Source organism: Myotis lucifugus, unplaced genomic scaffold (genome assembly GCF_000147115.1).
Source record: "Myotis lucifugus unplaced genomic scaffold, Myoluc2.0 scaffold_195, whole genome shotgun sequence".
Lineage (NCBI taxonomy): Eukaryota > Metazoa > Chordata > Mammalia > Chiroptera > Vespertilionidae > Myotis > Myotis lucifugus.
Window position 1 is genome coordinate 1727519 of NW_005871243.1, and position 15038 is coordinate 1742556.

General features: G+C 36.6%; 1 protein-coding gene across 19 annotated transcripts in view; it reads left to right on the forward strand.

Moving 5' to 3' along the window:
* GOLGA4 (golgin A4) overlaps window positions 1–15038 on the forward strand; it is an 83751-nt gene that overhangs the window by 35796 nt on the left and 32917 nt on the right. For all 19 annotated transcript variants that reach the window (XR_002831258.1, XR_002831252.1, XR_002831256.1 and 16 more), the window contains 4 exons: window positions 4927–5105; window positions 7967–8095; window positions 9297–9452; window positions 10788–15028. Coding sequence is in view for 14 of the 19 variants with exons in the window: in XM_023760880.1 (XP_023616648.1) it covers window positions 4927–5105; window positions 7967–8095; window positions 9297–9452; window positions 10788–15028 (4705 nt within the window). In the remaining 5 variants the exon portion in view is untranslated. The remainder of the gene's footprint in view (window positions 1–4926; window positions 5106–7966; window positions 8096–9296; window positions 9453–10787; window positions 15029–15038) is intronic.

Consider the following 15038-nt stretch of genomic DNA (forward strand, 5'->3'; position numbering starts at 1 on the left):
CAGAGTGGCCTTGTTTTATATTTTTGCTAATCTCATTGTTTAGCGTAATAGAAGATAGCTGGATTTTATATCTGTTTTTGCATTTAATCTGTTGTGATGTGTTGTTTTGGTTGAAATATATGAAGAAAATCTCCCCTCATGTAGATATGTATTTGGAAAGGGAGGACCTGACAGGCCCTCTGAAAGGGTCTCAGGACCCATGGATCTTTGGATCACACTTTGAAAACTGCCACTAGATTTGCTTTTATTCACAGGTCTTGACGATTAGATGGGAATTCTGATAAAAATTCTTTTGGTTGCTTTTTCTGTTGATTTGCATTTTATTCATTTTGTAGTATAACCTGTGTTTTAGTTAAATATCACATGCATTTTGCAGCTTTTTTTTTTTCTGCTGGGATAAAGACTTAGGCGCTAGCTTACTTATTCATATTTTGATGTTCTCAATCAGCTTCTTAGGATCAGCATTTCATTGAGGGACTGGCAACCTTCCCACATTTCTGCATGTTTGTTTATTGTCTGTAGTGGGAGTAGAAGTGGGTCTTGTTATTCTTATAGTAACATGTCCTCTGGAACAGTGCAACAAACCCGTAATGCTACTTGGAATCTCAGAATTCTGGCTTTTGTTATACGGTTAGTAAGGGCATTAAGGATGAGGACAGGAAAAGGTGGTGAAGTAGCAAAAGCAAATGCCACATTCTTCCTACCTTTACCTAAGGATTAATTCTTCTATTTCTCTCCCCTTCTTACTACTTCAACTTTTGTGTGTGTGTGGAAAATTTTCTTTATGTCACCCAGTACCTTGCATATGGCAGACATCCAAAATATATGATGAATGAATGGTTGGATTATTGAGCTGTTGCCAACATTTCTCATTTAACTCTTGCAGTGAGCATTTGTCCCTTTTATAGTTCCCATAGATGCGAATGAACCTCATTCGAAGTGGAAACGAGGAGCTAGCAATAAAAGGCCTCCATATTTTACTTTTGGCGGAGGACCGTTAAATTTTTGCCTAGAAATATTTTCAAAGTTTTTTTTTTAAAATAAAAATTGCCTGAGATACATTGAATTTTGCTTTGGAAGAACACAGTGTGTTCTTGCAACATTCGGTGGCAGTTTGTGCTTAGCGTCCCGGTGGTGTGTGCTGTGACCGTGGCTTTCCCGAGCACTCTTGCATGTTGGCAGAGACTTGTCAGCTGTGCCGATGTATGCTTTCATTCTCCCCACTCACTTGTCCTTCATTGGTAATTGCAAGATAAACTATGTAGATGTTCAGAACATACTTTTTTAGTACTCACATTAAGATCCTAGCATAGTTTCATTTGGGACACCAATTTACTGTACCTGGTTTTTGCGACATCAGAAAGTGAGATGTTTCTGGTTAGTAAGTAAACTCTCAGTGTATCCTCTTCAGCATTGAAATGGGACTCATTATTGAAGACAGACTTCCTGTAAGGAGGTTGCTTCATTTGTGTACAATGTAGAATCCTGAATGGGTTTGAAATACGTTTCCTATGTGTGTATATATGCAATGTGTTTTAATGCCTTTTTTTGTATTTAGCATTTTTGTAAAGGAAGATGAGAATGGAAAGCAGTTGAGTTTTTTTTATGTCTGTCTGAGGTATAACATGCTACATTTTATTGAGTTAGAAGCCATCAGTAATTGCATGGTCCAAAAATTCTGGTTTAGTAAGATATATTATTGCTCACTTGAACTTGATCAATGTCAGCATTCTTAGTTTTTAAAAATAATGCAAGGTAAGAGTTGTTTGTTAAATACAATTTTAAGTTTTATCATCAAGCCTATATATTCAAGTTGATGTATTATCTGAGGAAAAAACTGGGTGCCTCAGTTCTTGCATTTGAATAAGGACATTGAATTAAAAGATCTCTAGGTAGCCTGGCTGGTGTGGCTCAGTGGTTGAACGTTGTCCCATGCACCAAGAGGTCGCTGGTTCAATTCCCAGTCAGGGCACATGCCCGGGTTGCAGGCTCAATCCCCAGTAGGGGGCGTGCAGGAGGCAGCCGGTCAGTGTTTCTATCTTTCTCTCTCCCTCTCTCTGAAAGAAATAAAAACTTAAAAAAAAAAGATCTCTAGGTATCTATAATAATAAAAGCGTAATATGTTAATTAGATCTGATGTCCTTCCGGACGACCTTCTGGATGAAGCCAGACCTATGAGGAAAGCCCGGGTCCCAGGTGACAGAGGGAAGCCAGTGCCAGCAGCCGGGGGAAGGAAGGCCTACTCTTGCATGAATTCATGCATCAGGTCTCTAGTAAAATTATATGGTTCTCTGACATGGTAGCAGAAGATGGGAGAGAAGATTAAATTTAGATGGAAAGAACTGTGGAACCAGATCTAATTTAATTATTATGATGGATAATCAAATGACTTAAGAACAGTGGATTGAACACTAAAATTAGAATCTAATGCAGGAGAATATTCTAAAATTTTCTGGTTGTGGTTAGAAAACATTATTGGCAATCCATCGCCTTAACCACTCGGCCACCTCGTCCACGACATTATTGGAAGATTATATCTAAACTTCGTGGCATGGATTTTTTTGTTCGAAAAAGTGAGAGCACTACATCTATTTTTATACTGTACTGGATTCTGGAATTTTAAAACTAAAAACAAGGAAAATTCATTTGGAATTGACTGTATACAGTTTTGTTTTATTTTGCTTAATTAACAAAAGTTTTTCATTTAAAACTCTATTTTGCTGAAAGAATATAAAAAATATCTTCAGGTTCTCCAGAGCCTGATTTAAAATATTTCTGAGAAGTGCTTTGAAATGCTAAGTTATAATTTTACATGCTGAATAATGACAGTAATGCAAAGATGCTGATGACATCCAAGCATTAAAAATGTTATCATTCCTTTTTCCATGTTTTCCTTTTCCACATTTAAACCTTCAGCACAAACTAAGCAGTAAGCACCCTTACAGAATCTCTTTCCCATAATTGATCACTTTACTTGATTTCTAAGAAATTAGGAAATGAAATTTCTTGTTAGTAGTGAGATATTTTTTTTCAGTTTGACATGAGAATTTGAAAAAAAAAATTTCTCAGGGGAGGATATGTTTGTTGATTTTTAAAGAGAGGAAGGCAGAAGGAGAGAGAGAGGGGAGGGAAGGAGAAACTTCAATTGTGAGAGAGAAACATGCCCAACCAGGGATCGAACCTGCAACCTAGGTATGTGCCCTGACCAGGAATCAAACCTGCAACCTTGTGGTGTACAGGACAACGCTCTAACTGAGCCACACCAGCCAGGGCAGCACTAGAATTTATAGTAAAGGAATATCTAAATTAAACAAAGACAACATTGTCTTTTAAATACTTTATTTTCTAACATATTTATATCTAAGAATTATCATTTTGTTGTTGGCAGACAAATACCAGTAAAACTAGTATAGGAATCTTTAAAAATAATTTCAGCTAATTAATGTTTCTTTGAAATTTAGAGTGTCAACATTAGTTTTATGCTCTGGACATATAAAATGAATAAATCAGATAGATTTGTTTTTATGTCAAAGTTACATGGTTGTCTAGAGAAGTTTTTGTTTAAATGTTAAGCAATGTAAATTATGTTTCCCAGTTGTTAGTAGAATTCAGCCTTTCTTGCCTTTTTCTGTACTAATGCAATTTGCTATTTAGAAAATGCTTTAGAACAGATTCTGCCTTTAGGTATGAACTTGCTGTGCTTAAACAACTCTCCGTTAAGCCACGGTGTGGTTAATAAAAGGATTTTCCCTCCGAGATACCATAGGTTAAAGTTCTACATTTCTTAGACCACCGGGAGTGAAAATCCCCCATACATGTCAATGAACTATCCCCCCTGACATACATTTCTTGATAGGATTAAAAACCTGTCTTAATAATTGATGTTTTATTTATAGTCCATCTCAGTGGCAAAGAGAAGTCTGGTGTCTTCTATTCTATGAGGGCTAGAGAAAATAATCTAGAATGATAAAAACAGCAGGTTTTTAACAGGGTATCATTATGCCAGTAGAGAGTGTGTGTGCATGTACATACACATACATATACATTGCACATGGGCATGCACATACACAAACACACATATACATATACACACAAATATACATAAACATACATGCATACATATTTTTGGTGCCAAGTTACCCAGCTGTTGCACCCAACACATCTAATTTTGTTTGATCTGGGTGAGCTGTTTGGCCTCCTTCAAGATCATAATACTCTAGGCTAGATGTTTGTTTTTTGTAAGCCCTGATTTTTACTTATTTCACCTAAGAATTCCCTGCTGGTAGTACTTTTCTATACACCGATGAATTAGATAAAGTTTTCTAGTTAACGGTCCTAGTTCAAAATTTATACAGGAAGTAGGTTTCATTTCAAAATACATTGTTTAATTATGTGATTCAGCCAGTAAATGTTAAAAACAACAACATTCTATTCTTTTACTACATGGTTAACAGGTTTTTAAAAGTAAGATTAGTCAAAGAATAACTTTTACATTAAAAATGTCCTAGTGAATAAATAATATTAACTAATTATTGATAATAGATAACTGCATGTCAAACAAAAAAAGCAATTAAAATTACATAGTACAGAAGTAGGTATAAGACATTGAGTTTCTTATCCCTAAGGGCAATTGAGGGTAGAGTGGGAAACCATTAGTAATTAAATATTTGTTTCAGACTTCTGAGCTTCAGTTCATATACACATTGTATATCCTAATCCAGAACTCAATAACAAATTGGATTCAGTGACTGAACTTTTCTTGTGGCTTTGTTAAACCACTTAGAAGTATCTCCTGGCTTAAACACTGATGAGTTTTTTTAACCTGTCCTGCTACTGCTGCTCTTAGTTCTTTAAATTGAATGTAAAACACTTTAGCTCGATGATAGTATTTCTTGAGATACTTGTTTTCTGCTGTTTTCATTATAGCTTTTGAGGAACTTGAAAAAGCTTTGAGTACAGCCCAAAAAACAGAAGAATCACGGAGAAAAATGAAGGCAGAAATGGATGAACAAATAAAAGCTCTTGAAAAAACAAGTGAGGAAGAACGCATCAGTCTTCAACAAGAATTAAGTCGGGTGAAACAGGAGGTTGTTGATGTAATGAAAGTAAGAATAATCCTAGATTGAAATGGGCTACAGTAATTTGAAAACTTGAGTCTTATACTTTTCTGACAATATTTGAGTATAAAGAAGAGTTATTTTGTATTTTAGAACTTGACCATTTCATGATGTTCAAGATATAGGAATAAAGCACTTTGATGAGAAATGCTTATATCTTTTTGTATATACTTCCCAGAGGTAGTCTCTGCATATGATTTCTCTTTTATGTTTTAAAATCTTCCTTTAATTTTTAAATACAAAAGATAGCATGTTATATATACTGTTCTATATTTTGCCTTTTCACTTAATCTGCCTTAGAGATTATTCTTTATCATTGGTAATTGATAATGATGCCCATTTGTTTTATTTTATTTATTTATTTTTGTTTTTTGTTAATCCTCACCTGAGTATATTTTTCCATTGATTTTTAGGGAGAGTGGAAGAGAAAGGGAAAGACAGAGAGAAACATTGATGTGAGAGAAACACATCGATTGGTTGCCTCTGACCAGGGCCAGGGCCCGAGGAGCCTGCAACCAAGATATGTGCCCTTGACCGAATCGAACCCAGACACAGGCTGACACTCTATCCACTGAGCCAAACCACTAGGGAAATGATGCCCATTTGTTTTAAAGACTGCTCTGGATTTCATTATATGAATGTCATAATTTAATTAGTCTTAAACTAATAGATATTTAGTATATTTTTCACTATTGCAGATGAGTATTCTTATCTGCTCACATATATATTTTTTCAGGGTGGATTCCTTAGAAGTAGAATATTACTCAGGCAGAGATTTATGTTATTTTTAAATTATTGCATAGTTGCTACAAACTCCATGAAGGACAGTTTATATTCTCACAAGTAATGTGTTAGAATATGTTCCCCCCCTTCACAAAGATGGTGTTGCCTAACTTTGTTATCTTTCCACACTAGTTAAAAAAAGATATCATTGTAGTGTTAATGTTCATATCTCTTACCAGTATGATAAACACATTTTTATATGTTTAAAAAGAATTTGTAGTTTTTCTTTTAGAGCTACCTGTTCAAATCCTTGACTCATTTTCCTGTTGGGTTCTTGGACTTTTTCTTACCAATTTATAGAAGCTCTTTACTTATGGTAGGAATTCTCTGTTCAGATATAAGATGCTTTTATCCAAATAATTTCCCTGTTTTTTACTTGTTGACTTTGTTTATGTTATTAGTTGTTTTTGGCCATGCAGAAAATTTTCTTTTTTTTAAAATGCTATTTGGATTATTGTCCTTCTTTAAAAATATGTTCTTACTTGAGATCATTTTTGAAAATTCTATGTTTTCTTCTGGCACTTCTCTGCTTTTAATTTTTATGGTTACATTTTTGATTCAACTAGAATTTATCTGTATATATAAGAGGCTAAGCGACCGGCCAACTGGCCAACCGGCCGATTGGTCGGTAGATATGATGCGCACTGACCACCAGGGGATAGACGCTCAACGTAGGAGCTGCCAAGTGATGACAACTTTACAGAGTGCCCTCTCACACTCTGGGACCCCTCAGGGGATGTCGGACTGCCAGTTTTGGCCCGATCCCCGCAGGCCAGACCGAGGGACTCCACCTGCCAGACCCCACTTACTCCGCAGATGCCCTTCGAGCCCCGGCACCGCCCCAGATGTGGCAGGCCGGGGAGGGACTGCGGGAGGTTGGCTTCAGGGCATGTCTGGCCCATCTGGCCCAGTCCCACTATGCCGTCAGCCATCTGCTAATTAATTTCCTTTCAGTGTGCACGAATCCATGCACTGGGCCTCTAGTTTAATATAAGGGGTGAGGTAGGGAGCCAACTTTAATTTTTTTCCAGATGACTACTAGGTAGTCTCCAAATCACTTTTTAAAAGAATCCATGTTTCTGTCTCTGACATGACATGCTATCTTTATTACATACTGAATTATTATAATGCTACATATGGGTTTTTTCCTCCCTGGATTCTCTGCTATCCCACTGCTTTTCCTGACCATGTGTTGTATTACATGGTTATAATTATTCTAGTTTATAATATGTTCTATTTGATAACTTCCTCTTATTGCTCTTATTTTTCAGAAGAGTATTGGCTTTTCTTACATTTTTATTTTGTTTAGTGGACCCCTCACCCCAGTTTGTTGGTATTTTTATTTGATTATATTAAAATTTTATACTTATTTAGGGAGGTTTGACATTTGTATAAGATTAAGTCTTTCTGTCACAAAGAACAAGGTCAGTAGCATGTAAAAATATTGATTTCAATGAGAGGGAGAGGGAGAGAGAGATAGAGATAGATAGATAGAGAGAGAGAGAGAGAGAGAGAGAGAGAGGAAGAAACATGGATATGAGAGAGACATTGATCGATTGCCCCCAACCAGGGATCAAACCTGCAACCTGGGTATGTGCCCTGACCAGGAATCGAACCCACAATCTTTTGGTGTATGAGACCATGTTCCAACCAACTGAGCCACAACAGCCAGGGCAAGGTCAATAGTTTTTGGTAAATAGTGCATTCCTGGAAAGCTAGACATAATTAGATGGGTGCAGATTGGGCAGCTTGACCATAGTGGAGCGCCCTCTCTGCGATTATCCTTATTTCCTCTACTGTACTTCACAAACCTGATTGGAAGATGTGGAAAGAGGCATCGACCCCACAGGACTGACTACTGCAGCAGCAATATTAAATGACCAATACTTTACTGATTTTTCTTTGAACTTTTGACTTTGGTGACTTGATTTATGTGGGAAATATTTTTTTGTTTTTTCTTCTTAAAAAGCTGTAGCTTGAAAATTGAACTGTAACAGTATTATTTGATTGTAGAGTTACATATTTTATTCTGGATGTTTCACTTTAACTATCTGGCTGATTTTTAGAAATCCTCAGAACAAATTGCTAAACTACAGAAGCTTCATGAAGAAGAGTTGGCCAGCAAAGAGCAGGAGATGACTAAGAAGTTTCAGACCCAAGAAAGGGAATTTCAGGAGCAAATGAAAGCAGCTCTTGTAAGTATTTTGGTTTTGCTGTAGGTCAACTTCACAGCATTAGAAGTTGTCATCTCCTTACCCCTAGCTTCCATGGTCAGACTGCTGGCAGCATTGATCTTTGAGTCAAGAAGGGATAGGATGGAGGCAGAAAAGGGACTGTCAGAGCTTTTCAAATGGTGAATGTTGACAAATAATAAGGTCAATCAAAAAAGAAGCTTTTCAGGATTGATGGGACAGTAAAAGAGCCCAGATCATCGAAAATAATTATGTAGGCTTTTATAGGAATTTTATGGATTGAATTTATGTATTCTTTTTTTTATTAAATATATTTTTATTGATTTCAGAGTGGAAGGGAGAGGGAGATAGAAACATCAATTTTAGAGAGAATCATTGATTGGTTGCCTCCTGCGTGCCCCCTACTGGGGATCGAGCCTGCAACCCGGGCATGTGCCCTTGACTGGAATTGAAGCCGGGACCCTTCAGTTTGCAGGCCAATGCTCTGTCCACTGAGCCAAACCAGCTAGTGCAAATTCATGTATTCTTTTGTAATCCTCTGATTTTGACTGGTTTTCCATGTGGGGCTTTCTATTATAAAGAGTTGTTTCTCACAAATTACATAAATTTATGATCTAGTTTCTCTGCCTAGAGTTTAAAAAGGAAACTCTGGAGTGCAGAGAAGAGGTAGTGGCAGTTGTGTGACCTTTCACATCAGCAGTGTTTTCCACACCATTTTAAGTAGTGGAAAAATAGTAGATGTAGTGGGGTTACTGGAATAAGATTTTTCATATCAATAGTAATTGTGGCAAAGACTGGCCAGACCACACTGTAAAAGGCACAGTGTCTTGTTCCTGTAGACTAGAGCATGGGAAGAGAGAGGTGATGATACTGCCTACCTCACAGGGCTGCTGTGCAGATCAAATGAAATGTATGATTCCTATAGAACAGCGGTTCTCAACCCGTGGGTCGCGAACCCTTTGGCGGTTGAACACCCTTTCACAGGGGTCGCCTAAGACCATCCTGCATATCAGATATTTACATTACGACTCATAACAGTAGCAACATTACAGTTAGGAAGTAGCAATGAAAATAATTTTATGGTTGGGTCACAACATGAGGAACTGTATTTAAAGGTCCAGAAGGTTGAGAACCACTGCTATAGAAGTACTTTGGGAATGCTGAAGATTTATGTGGGTCTAAGGTGGTATTGCTTTTGGCACAGGAAAAATGTCAATCAGAACATTTGAGGATCACCCAAGAAAAAGAACAGCAAGAAACTCTGGCCCTGGAAGAGTTAGAGTTGCAGAAAAAAGCGATCCTCACAGAGAGTGAAAATAAACTTCAGGACATTCAGCAAGAAGCAGAGACTTACAGAACTGTAAGTTTATATAATATTCAGGTTCCAGAGCTCAAATTGGTTGAATATGAGAACTATGTTCTCTCTCCACTTGTAGAGAAGCTTTGTTTTACTGAGTTAGATTTGCATATACATGCACTTCATTTTTGATAGTAATAGCTATTAATGGGAGAGGTTTGGTGTTTGCTGCAGGGTGCTCCTGACTCTGCCTATAGCTGGCTGCAGTACCGTCAGCCACTCACGCTGATTCTTTGCACTCACACTCTGTTAGCATCTCCACTCCATTGCATACTCACCCTGGTCCTTAGGAATTGGCCTCACTTTGGAGGTACCTTCCTGCCTGTCCAGCTTTATCTGGACATAATTTATTCTTTGTATGACAGTTTGGTTATTTCAATGCCCCACTTTTACGTTTGTTTTTCCCATATTAAACATAGCCTTATAATAAACATATTTATATATGTGTCTCAATGTGTACATTTTTAAGGCCCTTGGGCCCATCCCTCAGGAGTATATGAAATGTACACCTTGTTTTGAATAAATTGGCTGATGTCATTTATTCAGACTTTTTATTCTGATTTAGATAGTGAAACAGTCACACTTACCTGTAATTCTAAACTGCTTTATTTTCCCATTTCCAACATTTATGTAAGATGACATGATGGAGGGGAATGGGTACTCAAGCCTAGATCTTCCAATTGCTAGCTTTGCAAATTAATTTTACCTTAATTTTCTTGTTACATCAAGAGATTGGATTTGGTAATTCCCAAAGACCTGCTCTGACATTCTGTGGCTCTGCCTTATTTAGCTCCTTCTCCTTCAGAGTCAGGATTGATATTTTTTATGAAGCAATAGTAATCTTTGGTAAAATTTGTGTAAGTTTCTTCTTTTTTCAAGTTATCTCCTGAATAATAATTTTTGGGGTTGAAAAATCATATACGTTATTTATCTTCCAAAATTAAGTTATGTAAGCAATAGAATATTATTATAGCCCTTAAAAAAGCACAGAAAAAATACACATCTTTCTACCAATAGTTATTGTTATCTACTTTATAATTTATTTCTTATTGACTATCCATTCAAAATATTCTTGAAATATAGGTAGTTGAAATAGTTATCCATGTAGATAGAAAGAATCTGGAATTATGAGTTGTGCTCAAAATAGAATATTTTCTTTGTTATGTAATTCATTTAGGAATTGAGGACAGATTCTTTGTCCTTTCTAGTGTTTGGTGTGATATGTAGAGTTATTCATCCAAATTTTAATCTTTAAATAGGTGTAGACATCAGGTCATGTCTATTGTTACTAATACACAAGACTGTACTTAATAAAAATACATCTGTTTTTATTAACAGAGAATTCTTGAATTAGAAAGTTGTTTGGAAAAAAGCTTACAAGAAAGCAAAATTCAATCAAAAGATTTGGCTATTCATTTGGAAGCTGAAAAAAATAAGCACAATGAAGAAATGACAATCATGGTTGAAAAACACAAGACAGAATTGGAAAGCCTTCAGCATCAGCAGGATAACCTTTGGACTGAAAAACTCCAAGACTTAAGGCAACAGCATCAGACTGAAATGGAAAAACTTAGAGAAAAGTATGAACAAGAAAAAGAAACATTGTTGAAAGACAAAGAGAGTCTCTTCCAGGCCCACATAGAAGAGATGAATGAAAGGACATTAGAAAAGCTAGATGTGAAGCAAACAGAATTGGAGTCATTGTCTTCTGAACTGTCAGAAGTATTAAAAGCCCGTGACAAGCTAGAAGAGGAACTTTCTATACTAAAGAATCAAGCAGATAAAGTGAAGCAGGAATTGGAGGCCAAGTTGGATGAACAGAAAAATCATCACCAGCAACAAGTTGACAATATTATTAAAGAGCAAGAGATGTCCATCCAGAGAACTGAGAAGGCATTGAAAGATGAAATTAATCAACTCGGGCTTCTTCTGAAGGAAAAAGATAAGCATTTGAAAGAGCATCAGGCTCATGTGGAAAGTTTAGAGGCAGATATTAAAAAGTCAGAAAGGGAACTCCAGCAGGCCTCTAATAAGCTGGATCTTTTTCAGTCACACCAGAGCACCACACATGAGCAGGCAAAAGCATATGAGGAGCAGTTGGCCCAGTTGCAGCAGAAGTTGTTGAATTTGGAAACAGAAAGACTTCTTCTTACAAAACAGGTAGCTGAAGTTGAAACACAAAAGAAAGATGTTTGTACTGAGTTAGACATTCACAAAAACCAGGTACAAGATTTAAGGCAGCAACTTGAAAAACAGAATAGTGAAATGGAGGAAAAAGTAAAATCTTTAACTCAACTCTATGAGTCCCAACTTAAAGATAGTAACATAGAGCAGGAACAGACAAAGCAAATCTTGATGGAAAAAGAAAATGTAATTTTACAAATGAGAGAAGGACAGAGCAAAGAAATTGAAACACTCAAACAGAAATTATCGGCCAAGGAAGACAGTATTAGTGTTTTGCATGAGGAATATGAAACCAAATTTAAAAATCAAGAAAAAAAGATGGAAAAAATTAAGCAGAAAGCAAAGGAGATGCAAGAAACGTTAAAGAAGAAATTGTTGGATCAGGAAGCCAAGCATAAAAAAGAGCTTGAAAATACTGCTCTAGAGCACAGTCAGAAAGAAAAACAGTTCAATGCCAAAATTTTGGAAATGGCACAGGCTAACTCAGCTGGAATCAATGATGCAGTGTCAAGACTGGAAACAAACCAAAAGGAGCAAATAGAAAGTCTTACTGAGGTGCATAGGCGAGAACTCAATGATGTGATCTCAGTCTGGGAGAAGAAGCTTCATCAGCAAGCTGAAGAACTTCAGGAAAAACATGAAATCCAGTTACAGGAAAAAGAACAAGAGGTAGCAGAACTGAAGCAAAAGATCCTCATAATTGGGTGTGAAAAGAAAGAGATGAGCAAGGAGATAGCATGGCTGAAGGAGGAAGGTGGTAAGCAGGATACAGTAATAAAGGAGTTACAGGAACAAGTCCACCAGAAGTCTGCTCATACAAATTCTCTCTCACAAAATGAAATGAAACTGAAAGCGCAACTTGAAAAGCTGGAAGGTGACTTGAAGCATTCTCTGAAGGAAAATACTTTTCTTCAGGAGCATGTAGTTGAACTGAAGACACTGTCAGAAGAAGATAAGCTTAAGGTGTCTGAGTTGACTAACAAATTGAAAGCCACAAATGAAGAATTTCAGAGTTTAAAATCTTTATATGAAAGAAGTAAGAAAAGCCTAGAAGACAAAAGCTTGGAATTCAAAAACCTGTCTGAGGAAATAGCAGTTCAGCTGGATATTTATGCTAAAAAAACTGAAGCCTTACTACAAGCTAAAACAAATGAACTAATCAACCTCAGTAATAGTAAGATTAATGTGGTTCTCTCTAGAATTTCCCAATGTCAACACCACACAACTAAAGTTAAGGAGGCACTACGAATTAAAACTTGCAAAGTTTCTGAATTAGAAGCACAGCTTAGACAGCTAACAGAAGAGCAAAATACACTCAACAGTTCTTTTCAACAGGCTACCCATCAGTTAGAAGAAAAAGAAAATCAAATGAAGAGCATGAAGGCCGATATTGAAGGTCTCATAACAGAAAAAGAAGCCTTACAGAGGGAGGGTGGTAATCAGCAGCAGGCTGCCTCTGAAAAAGAGTCTTGTATCACACAGTTGAAGAAAGAGTTATCAGAAAACATCAATGCTGTCACACTGATGAAGGAAGAGCTTAAAGAAAAAAAATCTGAGATCAATAGTCTTAATAAACAACTAACTGATTTGAATGCTCAACTTCAGAATAGTGTCAGTCTAACTGAGAAAGATGCAGCCATCTCATCACTAAGTGAGCGACATGATGAGGAACAGCGTGAATTGCTGGATCGGGTGCAAGATTTATCTTTGAAAGTTGAAACTCTGAGTAAAGAGAAAATTTCTGCTCTTGAACAGGTAGATCACTTGTCTAACAGATTCTCAGAATTGAAGAAAATAGCACAGTCAAAAGTTACACAGTATCAAAATACTATTAAAGAATTACAGATGCAGATTGAATTAAAAACGGAGGAAGCCAATGAAAAGGATGAGCAGATAACTTTATTAAAGGAAGACCTTGATCAGCAAAATAAAAGATTTGAATGTTTAAAGGGTGAAATGGAAGATAAGAATAACAAGATGGAGAAAAAGGAGTATAATTTAGAGACTGAGTTAAAAACTCAAACAGCAAGAATTATGGAATTAGAGGAGCATATTACTCAGAAAACAAATGAAATTGATTCCTTAAATGAAGTTCTTAAAAATTATAATCAACAAAAGGATGTTGAACAGAACGAAATGGTTCAGAAACTTCAGCACATTCAAGAGCTAGGAGAAGAAAAGGACAACAGGGTCAAAGAAGCTGAAGAAAAGGTCTTAAAACTTGAAAAGCAAGTGTCTTTCATGAAATCTGAACTTGAAGATAAGAAGAAAGAATTGGAACATGTTAATTCAAGTGTGAAAAGCAAAGAAGAGGCGTTAAAAGCATTGGAAGATAGACTTGAGTTAGAGAGTGCTGCAAAATTAGCAGAACTGAAGAAGAAAGCTGAACAAAAAATTGCTTCCATCAAGAAGCAGTTATTATCTCAAATGGAAGAGAAAGAACAGCAGTATAAAAAAGATACGGAAAGCTATTTGAGTGAGCTAAATACAAAATTGCAGGAAAGAGAAAAAGAAATTCACACATTGGAAGAAAAACTTAAATCAGTGGAAAGTTCACCAGAGTCAGAAACACCAGTTGTACCCAGATCAGCAATAAATGTGGCAGCATGTACTGAGCAAGAAGAAGCAGATTCCCGAGTCTGTGTGCAGAAGGCATGTGAGGAAAAAATCAGTGTTTTACAAAGAAATTTGATCGAAAAAGAAAAGCTATTGCAGAGGCTAGAGCAGGACAAAAAAGAGACCATTTCTTCTTCTTCTGAAATGCAGTGCAAATACCAGGAGCTCTTAATAAAGCTAGAGCATGCTGAAGCAAAGCAACACGAGGATCAAGTTATGATTAATCATCTTCAAGAAGAACTTGAAGGAAAAAGCAAATATTCCTTGATAGTATCCCAGCACATGGAAGAAGAAGGAGGTAAACAAAACACAGGGGCAAAGCAAAACTTGGAAAATGTGCTTGACAATGTCCAGAAAACCCTCCAGGAGAAGGAACTAACCTGTCAGGTTTTGGAGCAAAAGATAAAAGAGCTGGATTCCCACTTATTAAGAGAGAAGGAAGAACATAGAGTTGAAATGGAAGCGTTGACCTCAAAATATGAAAAACTACAGGTTTTGCAACAACAGAGGGATGGAAAAAATAAAGCCACAGAAATTTTGGAAGAAAGTGCTGAAGAAAAGTCCAAATCTCATGTGGTCCAACCCAAACCGCTTAGTAACATGGAGACTGAGCACAATGACCTGGAGTTTAAATTAGCAGCGGCAGAGCAGGAGAAGCAGAAGCTGAGCAAGGAGATTGTGAAGTTGAAGAAAGATCTTCGAATGTTGCGGAAGGAGCATCAGCAAGAATTGGATATAACAAGGAAAGAATATGAACAAGAAATGGAAGAGAAAATCAAGTAAGTTTTT